The 23784-nt window shown below is 38.8% G+C and overlaps 1 protein-coding gene across 2 annotated transcripts in view; it reads right to left on the reverse strand.

The window, feature by feature from the left end:
• RNF130 (ring finger protein 130) overlaps positions 1–23784 on the reverse strand; it is a 48186-nt gene that overhangs the window by 14175 nt on the left and 10227 nt on the right. For both annotated transcript variants that reach the window (XM_059825349.1, XM_009820881.2), the window contains 3 exons: positions 10440–10690; positions 6800–6871; positions 4871–4953 (listed from right to left, as the gene is read on the reverse strand). In XM_059825349.1, the coding sequence (XP_059681332.1) occupies positions 4871–4953; positions 6800–6871; positions 10440–10690 (406 nt within the window). The remainder of the gene's footprint in view (positions 1–4870; positions 4954–6799; positions 6872–10439; positions 10691–23784) is intronic.

Below are 23784 nucleotides of genomic sequence, written 5' to 3' on the forward strand. Positions count from 1 at the left end.
CAGAAGTATGAAAAGAGCTTTAATATATCGTTATCAGCTAATCAGTGCTGTAGAAGCACTCAGATCAAGTGAAGCAGGCGACTGATATGGATGCCAACATGCATCCACTAAATATTATGAGTTATTTTAGAGTCATTAGCAGTTTGATATAGTTCAAATGCACCAAAACAGCTCAACTATTTTTGTGACCTCTTAATTCTTTGCTTTTAGTTCCTAAACCTTTAAAGATGTTTATTAATGTGTTTCAAAAAAGTGCAGTTCTCCAAAGGTTATTTATTGATTTACATCAGTATGGCTCTGCCTACTACTTCTGCAGTTTATCCACTCCTTAAAAAGCTTGCTGATACCATCACCATGGCTCAGGCTCTGTCTGGATTTCTCTGCTTGCAACAGTTAAAAAGCAGTAATACAGCAATAAAGATAATAAACACATTAATTATTTTAAAAACAGTCTGACAAAGTAAGCCCTTGCGTTTTCTGCTATCATAAACCTTCTCCATCTTCATATTTCTGTCACTTGTTTTCCAAGACCATAAATCTGAAGAGTTCCTAGCAAGTTGCTCTAGGTCAAAGCAGCTGACAACATTCCCCCAGGAACCACACACCAGGGAGTCAAGTGTGACACAGCTTTTGCTGCTTCTCCAGCCTCGGGGCTGGAGGAAGCACGGCCGGCAGCCAGGCTGGTAGCATTGAAGGAGTCTCCCATGCGGGCATAACTCCAAACAGGTGACCTGCAGGTATTTTTCCACTCTGTCAGCATACCCAAGCCAGTTGCCCTCCAGCTTGTAATAAACACCATAATGCCGACTCTGTTGAACAACACAGCTTCTCTGCAGCATTTCACAGAGAAAAACGAGTTAGACATCTCTTTTAGTGGTGTAATACCTCCAAATTTGCACATCACACAAGGAGAAGGCTTTGAACGAGTTTACAAGTGCTGTTTCCCAAGAAGTCACTACACTTCCCTGCTCTCAGTGCAGCATCCCACCAAAGGGACCTGATCAACGCGCTGCATCTACATAGCATCTTCGGCTACTGCTGAAGGCAGCTGCCACCCTCGCCCTGGGGTACAAACCTCCCAGCCGGGCCGGGCAGCAGCACACAGGTCCTTCCTGCCCTGCTGCAGGCAGTGCGTTACAGCTAGCATCGCCGAGGAGAGATGTCTGGCCTGCTGTGGCAGGGAGGAAGGTGACATGTTTCCCCCCCAGCAGGCAATGCCTGGGGAAAGCAGTGTCAATGCTTTCCGCTGTTACGTAGTATTGCTGGGGGAAAAGAGAGACAGCCGTCACAAGCAGGTAGCAGAGGAAATGGGGGTGGTGTAGAGGCACTGCAGTAAGTGGAAAGGATTGCATTGAGGTATTGAGTTAATTTGCTCTTTAAAAAAAAAACCAAAACGAAATGAGCAAACAAACAAAAAAAGCTATTTGCAGCAGCACAGACTCAAACTGATGGAAATACGGCTTAGTTGCTTTTGTCACTTCCCCCTTCTTGCCCAGTACAGGAAATACTAAGAATTTGACTGAAAAGCCATTTATTTTAACATATTCGCTCCTTTAATTCTCTTCCTACGTTGCAAATTCCTTCCTTCCAAGGCCATCTTTCTGCCCTTCCCAATGTCACTCTGTGCTTTTCTCTAACCTGCCACTTTGCTCTCCCCTTCCCTTATCTCTCACTAGTCCTTCGCACTACCCCCTCCTGATCACTTTTCAGCCAGTGCCCCTTCTTCTCCTAGATGCAGCGGTGTGATGGTAAAGTAAAACTACCTGAATAAAGAAAACTGCCCATGAGGTTTGTCTTTTGCTAGAATCTTGCTGACATTTGCTTACACTTCTTTTTAACTTACATAATGATATTCACAAAAGACAGAGACATTCCTCAGGCTTCTAAGACAGATGGCTGCCTTACCCCTCTGTGCACTAAAAGCTATAGGTATGTCCAAAGGCTGCTGGTACTGAACACATCTCTGAAGCACAAAATGAATGATAGAAATTCAACTGCATTGTTTGCAATCATTTTCATTTTAGTTTATTTTTAAATTGGTCACAATTTCCCACCTGCCACAAAACTTTACATCACAAACATGGTGTTTCACTACAGAATTTTAGGTGCTGTGTGTCTGCCCAAACCAGACTCCTCTCTGCTGAGGCAGAGTGACACACCATACTTAACTGCAGAGAACAACTGTAGCACCAAAGGGAAATGCTACTTCTGAATTGATGAAAGCAGCAAGGATGTCATATGTCAGTGATTCCTACTGTCCAGTGATTACAGCTTCCTCAACAGGCACAGTAAGAAACACTTCTAGCCTTTCAGTTGCTTCCTCTTGGTCAAACCCTTTTCTCCATGGATTTCTAGCAATTTATTTTCTCATCTGTATTTTCTCAGGTCTCTTGTAGGTTTTTTTGTGTGTGTTGTGTTTGGTTTTTTTAAACTAACTTTGCATGTTGCATTAAAATGAGAGGTTGAAGTATCAGGAAGCAGAAAGGGATTAAACTTCCAAAACAAGATTTGGGGAGAAGCATCTCAGATGCTGAAGACTGAAAAGTCTTACATGCAGTCTGAAATTTATTGGGCTCATCTCTATAGGTACTAGGTTGGCCCTTCATCTACAAATATAAAATATGTCTTGTGGAAAGCATTCATCTCAATGTTTCCATCTAGCCAAGATGGTTTTGCACTCAACTCAAAGCTGAACTGCAGCAGATGAAAAGTGAGATTTAAAAAAGAGAAGTAGAAAGTGAACATAAAAGTTGTCATACAGCCTTCGGCAGGAATGTAATCTGAGCCTTCACTGACCTTATATTCTTGTGAAAAACAACAGAAAAGGAGCTACACAGGAGCCTTGATTTCTCCTTTACATGGGAGATTGCATGGGGGAGGCTGCACTGAGATGGCAGCCAGCTGCACCTTCATCCAGCTCCCTGAAGCAGCTGTAACCATCCCTAAGAGCAGGGACCTTCCTATCTGCAGGACTGTGGCTCACCAAAGGTGTCTGAAGGAAACGGACTTTAAATTTTTTTTTATTAAAACCCAAATAATCAATGATAATCTCTTAAATGGTCTGATCACATCTGCTGATACTAGCAACATATGCATTGCCTGGACAGTGGCAGTTGTTTAACTAAGGAAGTTGACTTTTAGTCCCAATTTTGCATTGTCCTTAGTGGGAGAAGATGCTTTCCTATCAGTTGAAGACCCATTCTCTCACCATTGGCAAGGGCCTCCCTCTGATCTCTCTTCAATATCAAAGAGAAAGGCAGAGAGGAGTGGGACTTGTGAACATCCATTCCACGTCCTTGAGCCTCACAGTACTACCCTGAACTACACAAGTGAAGACTTCTTAAGAGGCAGTTTTTTAAAATTAGTGGTCCAAAACTGGTGTGCAGTTTCCAGGTGTTCCTCCTCTAATTTCCAAATAATCTTCTACATAACAAATCAAAGACTAGGGCTTAATTTACATATGCAAGCTTTACTTGAGATTACGATGTAGGACATAAATCTCTGGAATCTTTACTTCATACTTGGATTGAGTACATTTTTATGGGCAAAAGGACATCTTTCAGTAAAAATGACTGAATTCTAGAAAAGAAACACACACCCATCCACATGACCAAAAGCTCCCAAATCTCTACAGATCTGGGACCAAGCTGTTTTATTCCCAAATATTTTAATGGGAGTTTCTAAACAAACATTTGTAGGGTATATTAACTAAACAACACCACAGAGAATCTCCAACAGTTCATTGTTTCCCACAGTACAAGAGGTAAAGAACAGAGAAAAGTAAACTGAATTAAACGTTTTGCTTCAGAAGTAGAATGCACACATATTTTGATCAATAAGATATAAAATAATACTGTTCTCCTTTTATGGTGATAGAAATTCATTATGCATTAGAAGAAAAATATTCCAGCTATTCAGAGCAGCCTGCAGGAGGGTTTAGAAGACCGGTAATGAGCTCTTATGTGCTGCTGCTGCGTGACTGAAGCTTGACTCCAACGCCATGACTTTGTTGCTTCTAGAGTATCATGCAGAACACTATTTATATACCCAGCACAGGCCAAATTACTGGATCTTAGCTGCATATATACAACATAACTTACAGGTACTTTTTGTCTGGAGATAACAAGAAAGCTTTGCATTTCAGAATACAAGGGCAAGATTTCCTTGGTAATGCTTAAAGCTACCAAAACATACTGATTCATCAAAACCGATCACCAGGTGGAAAAGCACTTAAAAGCATCTCTCAAAGAGCAAATAACCCAGAACAACTCAAGAACGGAAGTGGAATGGAAAGAAACTGAAAACCTGTAAGTGTCAAAAGAATGGCATACAAGGAGGAGGAACATTTTAAGCACCAATGCAGAAAATCCAGCAAGTACAAATCTTCAGGCACAAGCCAAGAACACACTACACTGGAATGACCAAAGAGAGATGATAGCACAGTGGCTGACTGATGTCAGAGGAGGTATGAAGGTTGGAAAGACTGCATTTCTGTTTCCTACACTGTTTCAAAAACGAGCAGCCAATGTTGCACATCTACTGTGCTGTACCTGGTTCATTATACTTAATTTTTTGTGTCTGCCCACTGCTCAGTCCTTAAATCTGCACACTCCCCCTTACAATCTGAATAGCTCCACTGCTGATATGCCCGAACTGCCCATCTTCAGGATCATAATCTTTTGTTTAATCTCCACTGCCAGCACCCACCTTCACACCTTCTGGTATCATAGTCTAAAATAAAGTGTTTGTTATCAGTACTGGAAGCATCTGACAAACGTGTCTGTAAATTGTAATGCACATATTACATGAAATGAAGCAAAGGAGCACAAAGAAAGAATAATTTCCAAACAAAGCAACTTTACTAGCTTACTTGCATGGTAAAATGCGAACAACATCGTTCTGCTTGTAACTCTCAATGCAGACAGCACAATGATCAAAGTCTGGGTCTGTTTCCTAAAGTGAATAGAATGAAAATTCAAGTCAAGAGTTGAGGCTATGACAAATGTAGAAGTAGTTGTGACTAGTACATGAACTGCATTGTGCCAAGTGGCTGTTACTAAGAAAATAAAAAAACAATGACTGGGTTATTATATTCCAATATGACTTGAGAAAGAAAAGTATGTCATACATACAAAACTCTCCCCTCATTTGGAACTGGTAAACAATCATTTGAAACACGGGCTAAGGCCTAAGATGATTGTAATATTTGGTTGAATCACTACAAAATATAGTAGTGATTTTCCTAGAGGTTTCACTTCAGCTTGGAGCTAAAACTTCTATTTTATTCAGTGGGTTTTTTGGGCAAGGTAAGAATCCTGAAATTCCCTTTTATAGCCAGAACTAGCAATTTTTATATACTTCAGAGTAGTCCCATATTTTTGTCTGCTGCTTACTTTCAGCATTATCATCATTGCTATCCAGACATGAAGATGAGGATCACTGACTGGCTCCTCTCATTCTCTGTTTTCCAGAAGTTATGGGGGGGTGGGGTGGGTGTTAATTATTAGGTTTTTTTAAACATGAGAATTTAAAATTTCTAATGAAAAAGGGCTGACTTCATTTGGATGTAGATATGGCATCAGCAATATATATTTAAAACTTTTGGGCCTGAGACACAAAACAGACTGTGCCTTCTCGTAGTTCAAGTTCATTACTCTTTTCAATGCCAGCAAGCTACTAGCAAGACACTGAGACAGGAACCACAGCAAGACAACAGCCACTCCCTGGTCAGCACCAGTCAGTGCTACATGCTGAGAATCCCGATGGGCTGCTCTGAAGGACAGGTTTTCTCCTACCCTCTGTTCACCTGCGTGTGCATTTCATGTTGTCTGACGTGCAGGTTGCAGTACACTTGCCAGTTTTGAATTTATGCTGTCAAGACAACAGCATCTTTTCTTTCAATATGGAAAAGTTCCCATTATCTATATGTACTCACATACCCACAGAAAAGATTTAGTGCAGTGGGTTGTCTTGAAATAAAACCACATAGGGAGGGAGAAAGAACAGAAAGACTTTTTTATGCCTTCTCTCTGGAAGCAAATTTTCCATCACTTCCCAGTCTTCCATTGCTGATAACGTTGATAAGAAAGATAAAAGGAATCACACTGAAAAGGCCCAAGGAAATAACGTTCTCTTAAAAATAAAATCATAGCCAGAATTCCCTTGCCTTTTGCAAATTAAAGAACAAAAATTAACCAAGATTAAATGACTGTTATTTCCTTTCAGAATCAAAGACAAAGCAGTACTGCTCATAAAAGTGGAAAAAGTTTAGGACTTAACACACCATATATTTTAGTTTGTATACTGGCAAGAAACATTCTTAGGTAACATTTACTACCTTTAACGAAATACCTGTTTATACTCCCCCCTCAGATTACTGGATATTCATATTTTACGTAAGATATTGTCCTTTATTATTTGTCTTTTAAATTTATTTTTACTTTACACAACTTATACATGGAATGATTCTAAGCTTACAGAATTCCACATAAACAATGCTAGCCCTATGTACGCCTACCAGCAAACCCCCCAGCCAGCTAGCACACAAAACCACACTCAGTCACAGTTGCCAGATGGAGTGCAAGTAGTATTTAAGCAAGAAAAGATTCTTTGAAATGTACAGACTTACAGCGTACATTGATACTAAAAGTTACACAAAACACTGTGCCACAGGACAAAGTAAGCCTCCAGCAAGGAAGGCAAAGTCATAAGTCAGAAGCAGAAAGGAAAAACTGAGATTGTTTCCCTCGGCAAAAATTAAACAAGACGTCAAGTTTACCATGTTGAAATCTTACTATACCTTGTCACCCTTCTTTACTGTCCTGGTTGTCAATTTACCGATGGCTTTCTTGGCAGCATCTCCAAGACGACGCTAATGAAGTGACAAAGAAAAGAACACAAATTAACCCTGATAATCAAGCTTCATTACTGTCCTTTATAATGACTTATCTGGGCTCAGTACTAACATTGCAGTACACACTATGGCAGTAGGCCAACACTTAAGACAAAAAGTGTACACAAAGCACAGAGATTTGTCAGGAAGGAAAGAAAACCCAACAGTTGAGCCCACAAATGCACTCGATAAGCATGGGCATAAATCTCATGGACCGTATAAAAAGTCCACAGAAGTGATCCAACGTTTGTGTGACAAAACTAATCAAACCCAGCCCGCAGGATAAAAGCTGAAGCAATATGCCCTCCTGATGATTTCCATCATATTCTGTTCATACTGCTTTTTATTCAGTGTGCTGTAATATATCCCTTGTTCTCTTCTTAAGCTTGAATTATTTTTTTTTTTTTCCCCCTGAGCAGGCTGATCTTATTCTGAGATGTAAGAGATCCTCTCAGTGTAACCTAGTTTCTCTCTTGCTATTACCTGAAACCACCAGGATCTCACAAAGAAAAAAATTATGGGTCACGAAATCTAAATAAGCCAATACAGACTTAAATAAAGCCGAAATGAATACTGGTTTGAAGAGGAACCTCAACCTGAATGCAGAGGCCAAGCTATTTTTTTGTTGTTTATGCTGTTTTTATGACCACCACTGTTAGATGGAAGAAGTCTTTTCTGCAATTCAAGTGTGATTCCTACTGCAATGCCCAGTTCCCAGCCAATGAAGAATGGCTGTTTGCCAGCTGGTCCGTGGGATCCCAGAGATGGGGCACTGAGTGGAACAGAGCTCAGGTCTTCTTGTTTCAGGAACCTGAGACATCAGATTGTGTTTACATAGGCTAGAACAAGGGAAGTTCATGTATTTCATCCTTTGCCTCCATCTTGTACTAAGTACTCTGCTTTTGAAAGAGACAGGCTGTTTCTGAGAATGTAAACTGCACTTATCAAACCCTCCAATACAGCTTGAAGCAAATGTGCATTTTTTGTGCCCACCTCCTATACAGTTGAAAATCAAATCCTTCACAAGGTGTACCCCCCTGTATCATACACTTTCTCTAAATAGAAACTGAAATGAAGAAGGCTGCTTTTATGTGAGAAACACAAAGACCTCAGAAGGACACCACAACTATGTTTATTACGACAAGATCGCTAACTGTACCACCATTATTCTAGAATTACATAAGTACATTTTTTTTGTGGTTCTCACAGAAGAACGGCTCTTTATTCTGTATTTTTTAGAGTATGGATATGAAAAAAATAATCATCTATTCAGTCCCAACTATTGAAGTATACCCAAATAGGAAATGCAGCATCAGAAACAGAACTGGGATGGGGAAACTATATGCTTCCTGAAGTCAGAAATCTCATCCTAACTTCAAGATGTGAGAAATTGGTCAATTTAAGCAAATCTAAATTACATGTCCTGGAACAAGCATATTGGCCTGAGTACTTAATGACACAGAACACACTGACACACTGCTGGAGTAGATAATCATTGCATAACCAAAAGTGTGATTACTAAGAGAGGAAGAAGGCTGAAAAGGCATTTAACTTAAATGTTCAACACTACCAACTAAGTAATTGTGGGAAGTATTTATGTTTAGTTGTACTGCATATGATGGTATACATGCTACAAGAAATCTTAAGGAAAGATTATTTTCCTATCGAAAGCATAATATTTCAGCAAAACTCTTCCAAAATGTATACATGTTCTCTTATGTAAATAGATTTGCTAAACAGTAACTTTCATCCCTTCCATTTACGAGATCCATCTCTTCCATTTTCTAATTTTAACAAATACTTTTTTATGCTAACATTGGAAGTGCTCAGGATTTTCTATTTTGATAAGGCATAGGCATACAGCATATGCTTGCTTTTAAAACCCAGAAGTGTCTTGATGGAAAAGGCCACCACCGCATGCAAAAGTTTCACACCTCTGGCGGAAGTGCGCAAGGGTAATGATGTGAAATACCAGTATCCACTTGCACACAGCATGCACGCTCTACAAAACACAGCATCTTTTTGATGTTTTTACAAAAAGTGTGGCTCAACATAACTTAACTTGTTTTAGGCTATGCTCTTGTTTTTATTTCATCACTAACAGTACAGCATTCTCTCTGTGAAAGCTCTCAAAGCTCTTTAAAAATAAGCTGTAGCTGTCGCCACCTTCTTATTAAAGTTTAATAAGCTCAGCTTTTTAAACCACATAAAATTTTCATCAAGTTTCTTCTGACCTTTGTAAAAATCTAAAGAAAGAAAAAAGGTCATAAGAGCCCTTTCCCCATGGAGCAGCTGTTTTGAAACATGGACATTTGGAAGAAGCCTAGAACCATGTAGGGGATGCAGTAGGCACAATTTAGTATTCCATAGACATTCATTGAGTAACAGTTATATTTAAACATTCACCATCCCAAGGGACCACACTAAGTACCGGTTACAGTGTGGTCATTTAAGAATGACATCCTTAGGAAAATCTACAGGATGCCCATGGGACCTACAGCATCAGACACTATTTATAGAAACTAAAAAGGAAATCCTTTGTTACAACTGAGTCTTTATAAGTTTGCATTTATTTTATGTTTGACCAAACATCTTTAAAGATCCAAAGCACTGCTTCACAGTGAGCTCCTGTGTATTAGCTCTAGTTCAGGGGGAAAGGGGCCACAGTGACAAGAGGTCAGCAGCTTTGTAAGTTAGCCTTGACAGAGAGATACAAAGGCAAAGAGAGCACAGCAGGTTTCCTGAGGTTTACTGACCCTTCTCAATAAAAGCCAAGGCACACTATGGAGGCAGTGGGTCATTAAGTCCACACTAGTAAAACTTTTACTTCTAAAGTTTAATCTGTATTTGAGTTGATTACTTGATTTAGTCGAGATGTCCGAGTTTGGCCATACTTAATTCAGTTCTTAAACAAATTAAAGTTGAAAAACAATGTAAAAAAGGCATATTGGACAAAATTCTACTTAAAATATATGACCAGGAGAATTAGGTAGTCCATACCAAGTGCGATCCTGAAAAAAGTTGAAAGTTCATGCAGATCACTAAGCAGCTCTGTACCTTAGTTTTCTTACCCTAACATTCATGACAGATTATAGTTTGGAAATACCTTTATACAACTTCAGAATTACCTTAACTATTACTAAAGCTACCCTTAATAACATGGATAGAATTCATAACATTAGTCCTGTGTTCCCCTACACTATACAAGTTCATTCACAATTTAACTTTCCTCCCAACTTACATACAGTATGTATTATTCAGCGAACATAGAATTTATCTTCATCTTGGACTTCTACTCATTAAAACCCAAATATTTTGCTTCAATTCTATTCTTTCCTGTCATGTAATATGATTTTGTCCAGGTGCTGCTCAGGATGAAAACTCTTTGCTATATAAAAATCCTTGTCCAGGAACATGCTCTGCTGTGGAACAAAGAGGTTCTGAACACTAGTTTGACGGACATTCCTTAGAAATTATTTGTTCTCTATCGACTAGCGTATACAGAAATATCACCTCCGGAACTCAAAGAAAAAAGGAGTCCCCTTACCTGATTCCTGTCACGTGCACTTGTGTACCTGATCTTCTGGATGAAGTAAAATATTAACCATGCTGAAGAAATTATCATCAAAACAATGAATGATATTGACACAAACACTAGAGAGCCCCGACTGAAGTTTTTTGGAGGAACACGGGACCCCACTGCTATTGCCATCAGGACAGAGATATTCTTTTCCAAATAATTCAGGATCTCCTTAACCTTTGATTCTGTAATCATGACAGCAACAATGTCTCCAGTTCCTATAAAAAGAGAAAAATATTTAATTTACATTTAAAATAAACATGGCACGCTGCTCACGAGATTTTCCAAATGCAAAGCCATTTGACAACTTAGAGAATTTAATGTAAGCCAAGGAACATGCTACTGGACACTCAACTCATGGCTTGTCCTTCAAACTCAGATTTTCAAATTAGGGCATTACCATGCAAACTGTCTGCAGCTCCACACACAGTAATGTCTCTACCAGTGGTTACACAGTACTTCCCACATTATAATTACTGTGTGCAGTCTGAACTAGCTTTAAAAAGTACATTTATTCCAGATGTGAGGCTGTGAATACCTAAATAGGTAACTCACAGAAAAGCACTTAGAAGATGAGTTCAATGATATTGCTAGAGTGGTCTCAGTATACACAGTGCTGCTTACAAGTTGCTCTGGAGAGTTATGCAAGTTCCCCTGCATCGTTAGGAGGCTTTCACATGCCTCCAAGGTTGTCAAGGACCTGTAAATCACAATTCCAGCACAGAAGCAACAAAGCCAAACTTCTACCTACATCACTTCAGACAGAAGTGAAAGTAAAGCAAGTAAGTCTGGCTGCAAAGTAGAATTAAAAAAAACAACCACCACACGAATTGGCAGAAGTCTGAGTGCTGATTTTATCACCCATACAAAGACACACTTGATAAGATCACAAAAAGGCTGTCAGCTTCATCAGCTCCATTTTGAATGTGTAGCCCATCTGGTTTTCATAGTGCCCTGCCTCTAGACTACCTCCTGTCCCAACAGGAAAATTCTTGGCACAAGAATAACACGAGACTTAAACCACAAGACTGCTGAAAAAGAATGAAATCACCTGCAGAGCAGAGAGAGCATCTACGTTTTAAAAGCAGACACCCCATAAAAAAAGAGGATCTTGAACTCAAGGCAATTCTGATCTAAGTTCAAAGAAAGCAAATTTAATAGGAAAGCCAAAGCCAGAAAAAAAAAAACCACCTTATGAGTGCCAATCTTATTCATCCAGATCTATTTGCTTCCTATACTAAAACCCCTTGCAAGACCTATTTTCAAAATGCTTGCAAAGTCTGCTCATCTGTTTGCTCCATCTGCTTGCTCCAATTCTCATTCCCTCAGAGAGGAACTGTATAATGCAAGTGACTTCAGCACCGAGATTCTGGATTTAGAGAGGATTTAAGATACAGAGAACCTAGTGTGACAGTGAAGAGAGAACATGAGGGCCTATTTTAACACAAGGAATTTGTTCAAAGTCTTTTAATCAAAATCTGATTTTTAAGAAGTTATTGTAGCCACAAAATGGTGTAGAAGACCCAAAATAGCAGCATCTTTGAAACCCAGGGCACAATAAGTCAGGGTGACAGACCCAGACAGCTACATAATTTTCAAAAATGGGGGCTTTAATAGAGTTGTGTAACAGTCTTAAATGTTATCTCATTACTCTTTCCATTCACCATGCCAAATAGTAACTTTTACAGTCACTATTCTCAGTTTTCAGAGCAAGTTCCCTAACATCGGTTTTGTGGATTACGCTGACAGAACTACTCAGAAGAATCAAAGCTGATAATCTCAGAAATTAAAATTTGCACAATAATTTAAAAATATTTCACAGCCGCAAAATTGTTTTCCCCAAGAAATTCTACTTTTATTTAAAATTGAAATGGTAAAGACATTCATGCCTTCCCCTACTAACATGGGTCTAAGGAGGAAAAGAATGTTCAGTGTTTCCTTCTGAATGAGTGTTTCTGAAACAAGTGTCTCAGTAACTCGAAAGCTTTGAATAGCAACCAACACACAAAATGATTTAAATCACTAGTATATCACAGATTCACACAAGGTCCACTTTAGTCCAGCTCTCCAGAAACAGTTCAGTTCGAGACATACTGAGTTTGTTTCATGTAAACTAACCAAGATATTTAATAGGCAGCAAAGCTCAGAAACAGAGTAAAAGCAACTGGTGGATTTTATTTTCAGAGGAAAACTACCTGGATTCCTATTTGTCCAGTTGGGAAGAGAGTCCCTACCCAGACCTGCAGCACTTAATTACAGGACAAGTGCCATCTTTCCTGTAAGATTCTGTATGTAGATGCAGCACATGCAGTACATGTAGATGCAGCCCCAAAACCCTGCAGCTCAGATGGTGCAAGATGAATTAAGAGCAGATAATTTACACTGCTCAATATTCTCCCCAGGCTTCACTTCAGTTCTTCATATCTAGTTTGGATAGTGAAGAAAGGCAGGGAAGGGTGCGGGGGGACTGTACTCCCCAGAGCACATATTCTGCTAAGCTTCCCCAGTAGGTATTTATTTGCACCAAGGCATTATGTTAGTACCAAAATATCAGTCAGAAGCACTCAATGTGGCATTCTGACATGATTTACAGTTATCTGCAAAGCAAAGCTGACTAAGATCTGATACTAGTCCAGTTCTGTCTGAATCAAAAGCTGAAGCCTCTACCTATTCCCTGCTGCCCAGGGAATGTGACAAAGCTGACAATCTGTCATGCATTTTATATAAAGCCCAGCACAAAGGGAACCTCTGGCATCACTGCAAAGTGATTTGCATTCCAAATGACTCAACTGGGAACAGCCAAAGTGCTACTGCTGCTTCTGACCCTGCAAGAGCCAAGGAGAACTGCAGAATAGAAAAATAAATTGTGCCTGTTTAACATACTGAAGCTCAGGGGAAACTGGGACTTGATTCATCCATATTTTTGTCAGGGGCATCACCCTAAATAATTTTAGCAAGAGCTGCCTGTTTGAGAACAATTGGGGGCAGGAGGAGACACTGACTCATTTATTTCAAGCACCTTGAAACCTTGCATTTCTGAAACTTAAGCAGAAAAAAAAAATCCTCAGGTGAACACAGAAAGACTAACAGTGTTTGTAAAAGTTAGAATATTGTCTTACATAATCTTATGAAAAGTAATACTTTCCTCAGCCAAGAACACAGTGTCCAGAGAAAAGAAGCTGGAATGCTAACTAAAGCCAATGAACGACACACTGAACCATAGATGACAAGCTAGGACAGACAGTAGGCATAAGATAAATATTGACACCTGTAAATATAAATCATTTAACTGCTATCATCCAAGCCCAGACAGCTCTTTCTAGCTTGCAACTTTACCATGTGCATGTTTAATTAGGATAGTTATACAAGTCTGTGTATGGAAAGGGAGGAAGTTGCAATTAATCACTAAATCTGTGTGGTATTACATTGGGAGAGAAGAGAGAAGGACTTAAAAGCTGAGAGGACACTAAAACCAAGAAGATGTAAAACCAGCAACATCCAGAAGCTTCCTGTAGAGCTCCTAAGGAAACTGCTTTGCTCTCTCACTAATCTGTCCATATCTCCTAACAATTCTAAAAGAGCACATTTAGAAAGTCAATAGAAAGTCATCTCAAAGAAAAATTACTAGTCTCATCACACGCAAATAATTGTTTCCTTTTGTGTTTGTTTCCTTGATTCTTGACAACCAAATGTTTGTCTGAAGCTCAAAATATGGACAACTATGGCCAGGATACCAAGCTAAAGACAGGCATGGTTCAAAGACCGGGCTTCGGACACCTTCCATCCATCTACTGTCCCTTGGAGGATGCAGGGAATGGCAGCCTGGCAAAATGCAACTACCAAACAGCTGATTTTTTTTATTTTTTTTTTTTCTTTCCTGGGCTTGTGAACAGCCCAAGCAGCTGTTTGGTCAATACCTGGGGAGAAGGACAGGCGAGACATCTGAGCAACCTGGCACCAAACTGCTGCTACTGCTGCAATGCTTCAACCACCTTCTTGCAGATTGGGAGGGCAAAACCTGAGATCCCATCTCAAGTGCAGCAAATGTTGGGCCACCTGTAAGAGGCACTGAACTATTTTGATTTGATGTTACAAGGTTTGCAGAGAACTGAAGATTAAGTCAGATACTCATAACAAAGGTTAGCACTTTTCTAATGGCTGATATTTTCAGCTGAAGTCCTTGTAATTTCCTAAGTCTTTGATCGTGCCTGCTGATGCTGCAGGCACAGCATGAAGCAGATAGACTGCACTCATCTCATGCTTGCGAAAGAATATCATTCTCTCTTTAAATAGCAGACAATATTTAATTGTAACTGAACCCTTTCATGACTTCATTCTGAAAAACCTAAACTTAACACACATTTATCTGAATAATTCTGCTGGTGGAAATTTCAGAGTACTGCCTTAAAAAAGCAAACAAAATCCCCATCTTCCTAATAAAGGTAAAGAATGGTGCAGACTGTCACTTGTAGGCTGGATTCAGCAGATGATTCAGACATTGAAATACCACTGCCTATTTGACTGCAACAATCAGAACATCATAATGATAACGTAATTGAAAACAGAACTGCCCATCTTCACAAACCAGACTTCCCTATTCTTCTATTAAAATCCCGTAACTGTATGCTAAGCATTTCTGAACACGTTATGTCAGAAATAAAAATACAGCAACACACACTATTCTGTACCCAGGGAAGGGATCAGTCCTATTACTGCGAGTGACAGATTTCTTGGAATAACATTAAGTAACAGTGAAACCACTCCAACAGAATTTGGGAGCCCACAAAACGTCAACAAAGAAGGAAAGCACAAATGAAGTGCTATGGTTATGTATGAAGTTTTGAGAGACCGATTGCGAGTTCTGTGAGAACACCAGAAGACATCTGAGCCGCAAGGGAACAGAGGCAGAAGCAATATTACCCCTACAAGGTAAGAGATTTAGTCACAGAGGATATAATCCATGGAACCCACAAGGTGAGGAGAGGGAAAGGAAAAAGGCATGCTGCTAGAAAGGGTGGGTTTGGGGAGCACAGCTTTTAGATATGAAAATAGACAAATTATTCAGATACTTTAAAATTTTAGTCTGATACAAAACAGAAATTTGTCATGAAGAATAAGTCTTGCATTCTAAAACAGGCTTTTGGAAAAGCAGACACCAAGAGAAAGAGCCTTGGCATATGTTCAGAGTGATTAAAACAGGTCTAGCTACACATTCTTATTTTGATCTAATCAGAAAGTAAACAAGAGCACATCCAAGCTGTCAACAGACAAGTGCAATCTCAAGAGTAAAATATGTTGTTTGAGATGTCCCAAATCAAATACTTCTGAAAGCAGTAAAACCCTGTAATACTTGTCACTTAGTTCTAAGCAAGGCAAGAATATACATCAATTTTAAAATGAGACTGGATAACGTTTTAAAACATTTTCCTTCCTGTTGCCTTTATAACATTGAAAACATTGAACTCTTGTCTGTATGTAAACATTTGCTTTAGGATGCCTATTTTATGTACTGTCAGACACCAGAACAGATGTTATAACACTACTGTGAGAACATTATCGAGGACAGCAGTATATGAAATTGTTACCTAGAAGTTAGGTTTTCACAGGATGCATCAGTTAAACACAACCAGTAGAACAACTAGCCATTCCAAAACACTGAGCAGATATTTGCAGAAATCATAAGTCTCTGCTACACAAACCTATGCAAAACCACCTGGGGAAGGAAAAAAAAAAATCTCTTCTGAGGCTAAAGCTTGAATTCTGACTTTCCACTTAAAAGGACAAGGAAGTAGATATTCAAATTCAGTGAGGACCAGGCTTCTATGAATTGCAACTGAAATACAGTCAAGTTATGTCTGAAGAACACTCAAAATTCTTCTTTGATTGCAGCAAAAAGAGCTTCAACAGATTTTACTCTACCAGGCTAAGAAAGGGCACTGCACTATACCATCTAAATACGCCTACCTACACTTTAGGATTTTGAAATGTACCAGGCATTGCTGTACTGTTAATACTTCACAAAGTTCTGCTCCTTTAAGAAAAACAGGCATATGATTGAGGCATATGATTAGAAAACCAGAAGCAGCAAGAGTAGCTTTCCAAAGATGGGTGTGACACAATTAACTTCAAAACAAATATTAAAGCCTAATCAGATTGTTGTGCTAGCCTGCAGCACATGAAATTAAGTCCATAGGTGATAAATAATAATCTTCTAAGCAGGAATGATCTTTCCAATGCACGCCCTCCTTCATTAAACAAGAAACAATGCTTCAGTATAATGTTCTTGTCATATTTTACATCAGTTTTATAATCTACTATGACCAAGCGTTCCTAAAAGGAGAGCTAAATAGCAAAATCAGTTGAGGAAACTGTTGGGCCATATTTAGATTACAACTGCTGACACATTATTTCATAACCCAATTGCTCTATTCTGACACTCAAAGAGATGTTTCTTAAGGAGAAATTTGCATAAGATCAAAACAGGTAGTCACAGCTAAATCCTCCTGCTTCATTCATAAGTCCAAATCACGCTGATACACGTGAGATGGTAGAGCTATGCCCCTGCGTTTCTTCAAGCACGACCAGGTCCAGCTATCTCTGCTACACCCAGCGTACCCCACTCAAGAAAACTGACACAGTCTCTCAAAGATACAGTGCAGCATTAGTATGTAAGAGAGAGGCGTTGGACTTCAGCTTCACTGCAGATAACTTCCTCTCCATCAACCTCACCCAGAGAGCTCCTTTTTACCTTCTATCCTAGGTCATATGACGCTAAGCACTGTTAGAAGAATTAAGATCCTCCTATTAAGCTACAAGATGCACCCACCTCTTCTCTAAGCCTCCCACAAGCTCCTGAATCTCTGCCCCATCTTGATTTTTGAAAGCAAAAATACATACTTCAACGCTTCTGATGGGCGCCAGGAGGACAGAGTCACGGCTGGGCTGAGAAGGGGGGGAGCACCAGAAGGCAGAATTTATACATCCCTGGAACCCCAACTGCAGCAGAGTCCACTTAAAATGATAAGAACACTGGGTTCAGGGGTTTGGGTTTTGGTTCCTCCCTACCTCCCTCACTTTTGACTGCCTTGACCATTCTACTTACACTGAATATTCCCTTCCTGTAGAATGACTTTTATCTTCTGGGAATTATATTTATATATGTATTTTTAATGCAAGTGACCTTTTGGGTTCTTCACACTAGGGAAAAACAAGCCTAGATGAGGGAAAGCGGACAGACATTACAATGATTTTACAGACATTTCACAGTGTTTTTCCTCTTTTAGCAATGCTTCTTTGCATCTACTTGCACTACAATTTTTTTGAAAAGGAAACGGACATTCCACTTAAATAATGCCGGAAGAATAAAAAAAAACTTGGTACAAAGGAATTTATCATTTTATCATCCCCTTTCCACAATCTGTGCACAGATTTTTTTTCTTTAATTTACATAGTTTTACAAGGCATTTAACTATGTATTATGGTGAGTAAAATGCATTTGCAGTCCTATTTAATGAACACTTTTACTGTTAAGGTATCAGTATGCTAACATAGTAGACCAAAATTTATATTCAAACATTGAACAAATGGAAATTAATAAAAAGCAGAAGGGTCACATTAAGTTTTGACTAGGGAAAAATGGTGTAATCCTTACATATGACACACTACTGAAAAAGGGATCCTCATGTTACAATTTCACCTATTTCCAAAATACATACGTCTTCCTACCTTCAAAAGATATTTCTGCTTATTTGAAAACAACCTTTCTTCAAGTATACTTCTGAACAATGTCCAAAACCTGCTACCTTAGATTCGGATTTAACACCCAATCACTGATTACAGTGTCACATTCTTGATTAATCAATAATTTTAATGTAATGTAGACCTTACTGGTCCATTCATCAATTTAAGACACACTTGGATTTTCATAACGAAAACTCTCTGTAATCTTGCATTCAGGTGCTAGCAGGTGGCTTCCATTTTGCTATTTCTGGACAGCAGTTTGTATTCCCACTAATGGAAGTTAGAGCTAAAAAACACAGGGAATTCTAAGAAGGGTAATCTGTCATGCTCATGTATTTTCTTCTATCTACAGACAACTTCCATACAGATCCATCAATCTGGACAGTCATTCCGAACAAATTCAGCAAAGCACAAAAGAGAAATGGCAAGAGAGCCTTACTCAAGGACACTACAAAATGTGTTTAGAGCTTCATAAATAGCATATTCATAGATTAATATCATCAATTTGATACCACCAAATCCATAGATTTTGGGTATTGCTCTGCTGCTGGAGCTCAGACTTTGGATAAGAAAAAGAATGTAATTACTTACAGTCACCAACAGTCCCGTGGGCCTTTTCACAGCCACAGAACTAATTACCCTTTCAGCTGGCTATGGAAAAATGAGCCTAACTGCTGCTATTTCAGTTGTGGATGAGGCATACACCACGCAGAAATACTGGTAAGAAGCTCTGCAAGGCACTGAGGCTATGGTAGCTTTGTAAAGGGGTTTCCCTGGCTTGCCTGGAAGAGACAAGTGCTTCCTTATGGTCCAGAATCTGTGCTTCAAACACACTTCTCCCCACGTCTTGGTAAGTGTCAGACACCTCCATCTACTGTGTGACAGATTTTTCTGATGGATACACCTCCAAGAAATGCAGTGGGAAACAGAATTAACTATAATGCTGTTGACGCTTGTTCCCCCCATTTTCAATTAGCAAATATAAACAATATAAAATGATCAAAGATACGTAAACTATGGTTAGACTATTGATTGTTTTCCCTTTTTAAAATCAACTTTAATGACTCATCTCTCCTTCCTTTTCACTAATATTCCAGGGTAAATGAATACTAATAAATTACAATAATACACATAATAATAAATATACATAATATACATAATAAATTACAATACCACACTACACAATAAAATTAGTTTTGAGCTGTGGATTAAAAGTAGGTCTCAGTAATCCAGGGAAAGTTTTGCAGTGGATTTGGTATAGAGCCGAAATATTTGTCAGCACACATTTGTGCAAAATAATCTGCAATGCACCCTGCCATAGCTTTCACGCATCAGTTCAGCTTACAGTTACATGAAGAGACATTTGTGAGAAAAAGGCAAGTAGAGGAAGGGATGTGCTGCAACAGAGGAGAGTGGCATTTCGACTGCCGGATCTCTGCAGTCTTCTCTACCCACTCCGAATTAGGGTAAGAACATGGAATAGCCATTAGATGGCAACAACTCCAAATTACTTTCTGTCCCTCCTGCCTCTGACCCAGTGACCTAAAATAATCCACATAAAATACATCCAGTTTTATCACAGTTCAAAGCAAGTACAGACCTTGCTTCCTGTGCTAGTGTGCTTTTTAAGCGAACAGAGGGCCATCAGAAATCCTCCCCTTGAAAGGAAACTGTTTCTGGGAGCCAGCGTTGGGCAGCTCCCCCAGAGTACTACAGCAGGGGAACGTCATCTTCTGTGCACATCACGAACAGAAACACCTTCTGGCAGAAAACGAATGCATCGTTTCTTTAGAAGTGCAATGAAGATTGATCCTGATAAGATGTCTGCAGCTTGTTCTAAAGACTCTGAAAGATCTACCAGTATCAGGTAAATCCTCTGAAAAATATGCTGTATTAGAAGTTGTTTAAATACTTCAGGAAATTTCTTCAGCACTGATGAACAGTAGTTATTGGAATCCAGCAGCTTCATTTTGACACTCTCTTCTATATTTGTTTATATTTTTCTGTTTGTATTTGTTCCATAAATTCCAAGTATGAAATCTTAACTTTAGAGGCTTCTTTGGCTTATATTATTTTCTATAAATCCAAATAAGAGTCCAGATTTTAATAGAGAAGTTCAATATAAAATTTAACTATTTTGTACTTGACAGGACTGTCTGCACCACACACAAACAAAAAAATAATTAAAATGCTATTTTACCTGCATTTCCTTCCTATTCCCATAATTGATTATAAAGGAGACAGCTACTACATGTTTTCTCTACCACATAGGCTCTTTTTTACATTAGAGAGTATTTGTTCTGCTTTAACAGAAGTAGCAAGCAAAACCACTCATAAAACTGCCTTCCTGCCAGTGATATCATAGTCTAACATAACCTATGCTGGAAAAGACGTCCTTCACATAGGTTGATAAAGGACATCTACAAGAACATGTAAAATAAACTTATTTTACATGCACACAGTAATACATACAAGGATATACACAGAAAAAAGAAAACAATGTTGCAAATAACATTAACAGAAATATATACGTGTATTTTTAAAAAGTTCACCAACTCCTTAAGGTCAATACCTACTTAAAAACTCAACCTGAAGTCAAAGGGGCAGAGCCTTAGTAGACTATCAAGCAAGAAAAAGCAAATTCTGGTATTAGCAGTAGAAACTGTCTATTTGACGTGGTGGTGATAGACTGATTCAAGAGTGACAGTTGTTATCTGGCCACCAGAACGAATTTTTATGCTGCTAAGTAATATGTTGAGTAGGAACAAATTCCCGTAAAATTAAAATTTTCAAATGTGTGTTCAAGCATAAAAGAACTTGGGTGAAATATTAATCCAATAGGTGAGAACTGCTTACTGAGCTCTTTTCATAGGGAATCACCTCGCTGCAGGTGGGCAATATACATGAATCTATATAATCTTTTACTTACTTTTAGCACAGACGTTGCCTAAGCTGGTGATTGGAATTCATGCAAATACCGCAGTAGGAAAGCATGCAGTTCACAGAGCGTGCATTATCAACAGTTGCCGCTTTCCTATCTGCTTTACCAGGAAGACAGAATATTCCTAAGGGTTGGTACGCAGCAGTATAAAAATTATGTTACAGTGATATAAAATGACACAAGGTCTATTTTCAAGGTCTATTTCTATTTTCTACGGAAAGAAAACGTAGAGCCATGAACCTGGTCATCATAATACATGTGCAAAATTGGCTGTGAAGAATGCATTTTTAAAAGAATAGAGGAATTCAGCACAGCTGCAGACATCATATGGAAGCAAGACCAACTTGGTGGCTCACTTTCATTTTCACTTTATATCAACTCTATTTAACACATTTAATTAAATCATCAGCAGAACAGCTATCAAATACACAGGTCAACTCCTCCTGACCTTTAGGGACTGGAATATCTAAATAGCAGATGATGTGGTCGTTCGGCACCTAAAAAGCATACAAGCAGTGGTAGGTTTGAAAAGTCAGAAAAAAGACCAGAGAGTGCCTTGAATGTGTACAAGACTGCTTTACACACAACATTTGTTTGAATAAGCTTATCACATAAGCATAGGTTCATGAATCTACACCCCACTTGGAGTAATTCTCACCAAGAGGAATGCCAGATCCCGAACCCTCCCTGTGCTGAGGCTAGTCTCCATCTCAGTTACACACACTTGCAGTTCTTCCATCAAGCGAACAGGAAGTTATTTATAGGAAGCTCTGCAAAGCGCAGATTGTTAAGGAGATCCCTTACATGACCATAACACAACCAAAACAAAAGCTGTGGAGCAACTTTCCTCTTCATTACAGTGTGGTGCTACGGTGGTACTTCAGTTCTAGGTAATTACTTTTAGTCTGTTGCATAATTTGAACACTTCAGTATTAATTTTGAGGTAGTGCCTACAGCCCAAATCAGTGACAGATTCCAGTATACCAGGGACTGAGTACATGCAGCTAAACACCAGTATCTTGAAAACTCAAAGATAAAATGTGCATCATCTCCAGTAATTACATTTGTTTAAAGCTTGCCATGAGTAAGAGTAAATATTTGGAAGTCAACATGCTGAAGACAGTGTTAGCTTTTTTCCAAATAACAAGTATCCAAACAGTTGCCTAGCTAGCTTACGAGACAACATTTCACCCACAGCAGCTCTCACATTTTAGAACTTGAGACGTTATTTCAACCTACCAGAACCACCGGACCTATCAATATAGTTTCAAAGGCAACATGCTGGTCTTCAGAGCTGAAACACTGACTGAACTAGGATTTCCTAAAAAAAGACAGACACCATTCCATTGCTATGAAAGCACCTGCCATATCTAACAGCATTATAAAGTCAATACCTTCTTTCTTTAATCAAAACCATTATGTGATTTAACATGTAATAGAGCAAACAACGCTAGAGCTGTATTGTTATTGGTAGTCTTTTTTTTTTGCCACAGCAAGGTATTCCAGGCCACAGGAGGAGTCACAAATCATTGCCAAACAGAGACTGCAGACCTTATAATCTTACAGGTATTTCAAAGAGAGACAGGAGCTGAAGGTTTAGGAGGGTACTACATCAGCAGAGAGAGAAGTGACAAAAAACCACAAAAGGAATGTGGCAAAAAGCATCTCACTAGAATATGGGACTTTTTACCTGCAGATTACTTGCAAAAATGTCTAAGGAAGGTACCTAAGATAAAAAAGAATTGTCAACAGGCTTTGACTGGCTACACAGAGGTCAAAATCTCCCTGGAAAATTCCTGTGGTATAGAGAATTGGGAAGGTCAAACCAGAAGAAGCCACAAGACATTTTCCTTGTAAAAAAGAAAGAAGCAACCATTGCACTTTAGTAAAAGAATTCATTTCTACTTGTGTGACAATATGCAGAGCAATAATTAGGAAATTCCAGTTTCCAAGCAACCCCCTATACTTAAAGAAAAAAGACTGAAAATGTTCTAGAAAAAAAAAAAAATCAGTCAGCAGTACAGCCATCAAATATAGAACTATGCCTTTTCTGATTAAGCTAAATAATTCCAAATTGAACAAGCCTTCTGGGAAAATGAAAAATGTAGTTATCAGAATTGTGAAAACAATTTTTAAGCAAGGAAATTTTTAATGTATGAGGCTCCCACCAGCTGAAGTAAGTAACTAGTAACAGCAAAATTTTACACATAGATAGCCCTAAAAAAGTAGAAATCCAGAATTTCATTATTACTCTAGACCAGCAATAGTCTAATTCTAGACAACTTACAGGCAGCTGCTCTTCCATCATTAAGTTTTGCTGATTCCTGTATGGCTCTCAAAGACACATCGTAGAAAGAGAACCCTCTGTAAACTGTCATTAAAAAAAGCGTGCAAACTCAGATCCTGATATAACTGTTAACATTTGAAAGTCCCCACCATAACAGCCAGCTGCTTTGTAAAATTCTAGACCTTCCGTTATATGTTAGCTTTCCTTCTTCAGCAAGGTTTGAAATAGATTACTCCTAAGATGTTACAGATATTTCCTCACTCCGAAACCCCCATATCCCCACCCACTGCAAAGGAAACTGTTCCTCATTGGATAAAATGTAATCTAAAGGAAAAGAACTTTTC

The sequence above is a fragment of the Gavia stellata genome, chromosome 16 (genome assembly GCF_030936135.1).
Source record: "Gavia stellata isolate bGavSte3 chromosome 16, bGavSte3.hap2, whole genome shotgun sequence".
In the NCBI taxonomy this organism is placed as follows: Eukaryota; Metazoa; Chordata; class Aves; order Gaviiformes; family Gaviidae; genus Gavia; species Gavia stellata.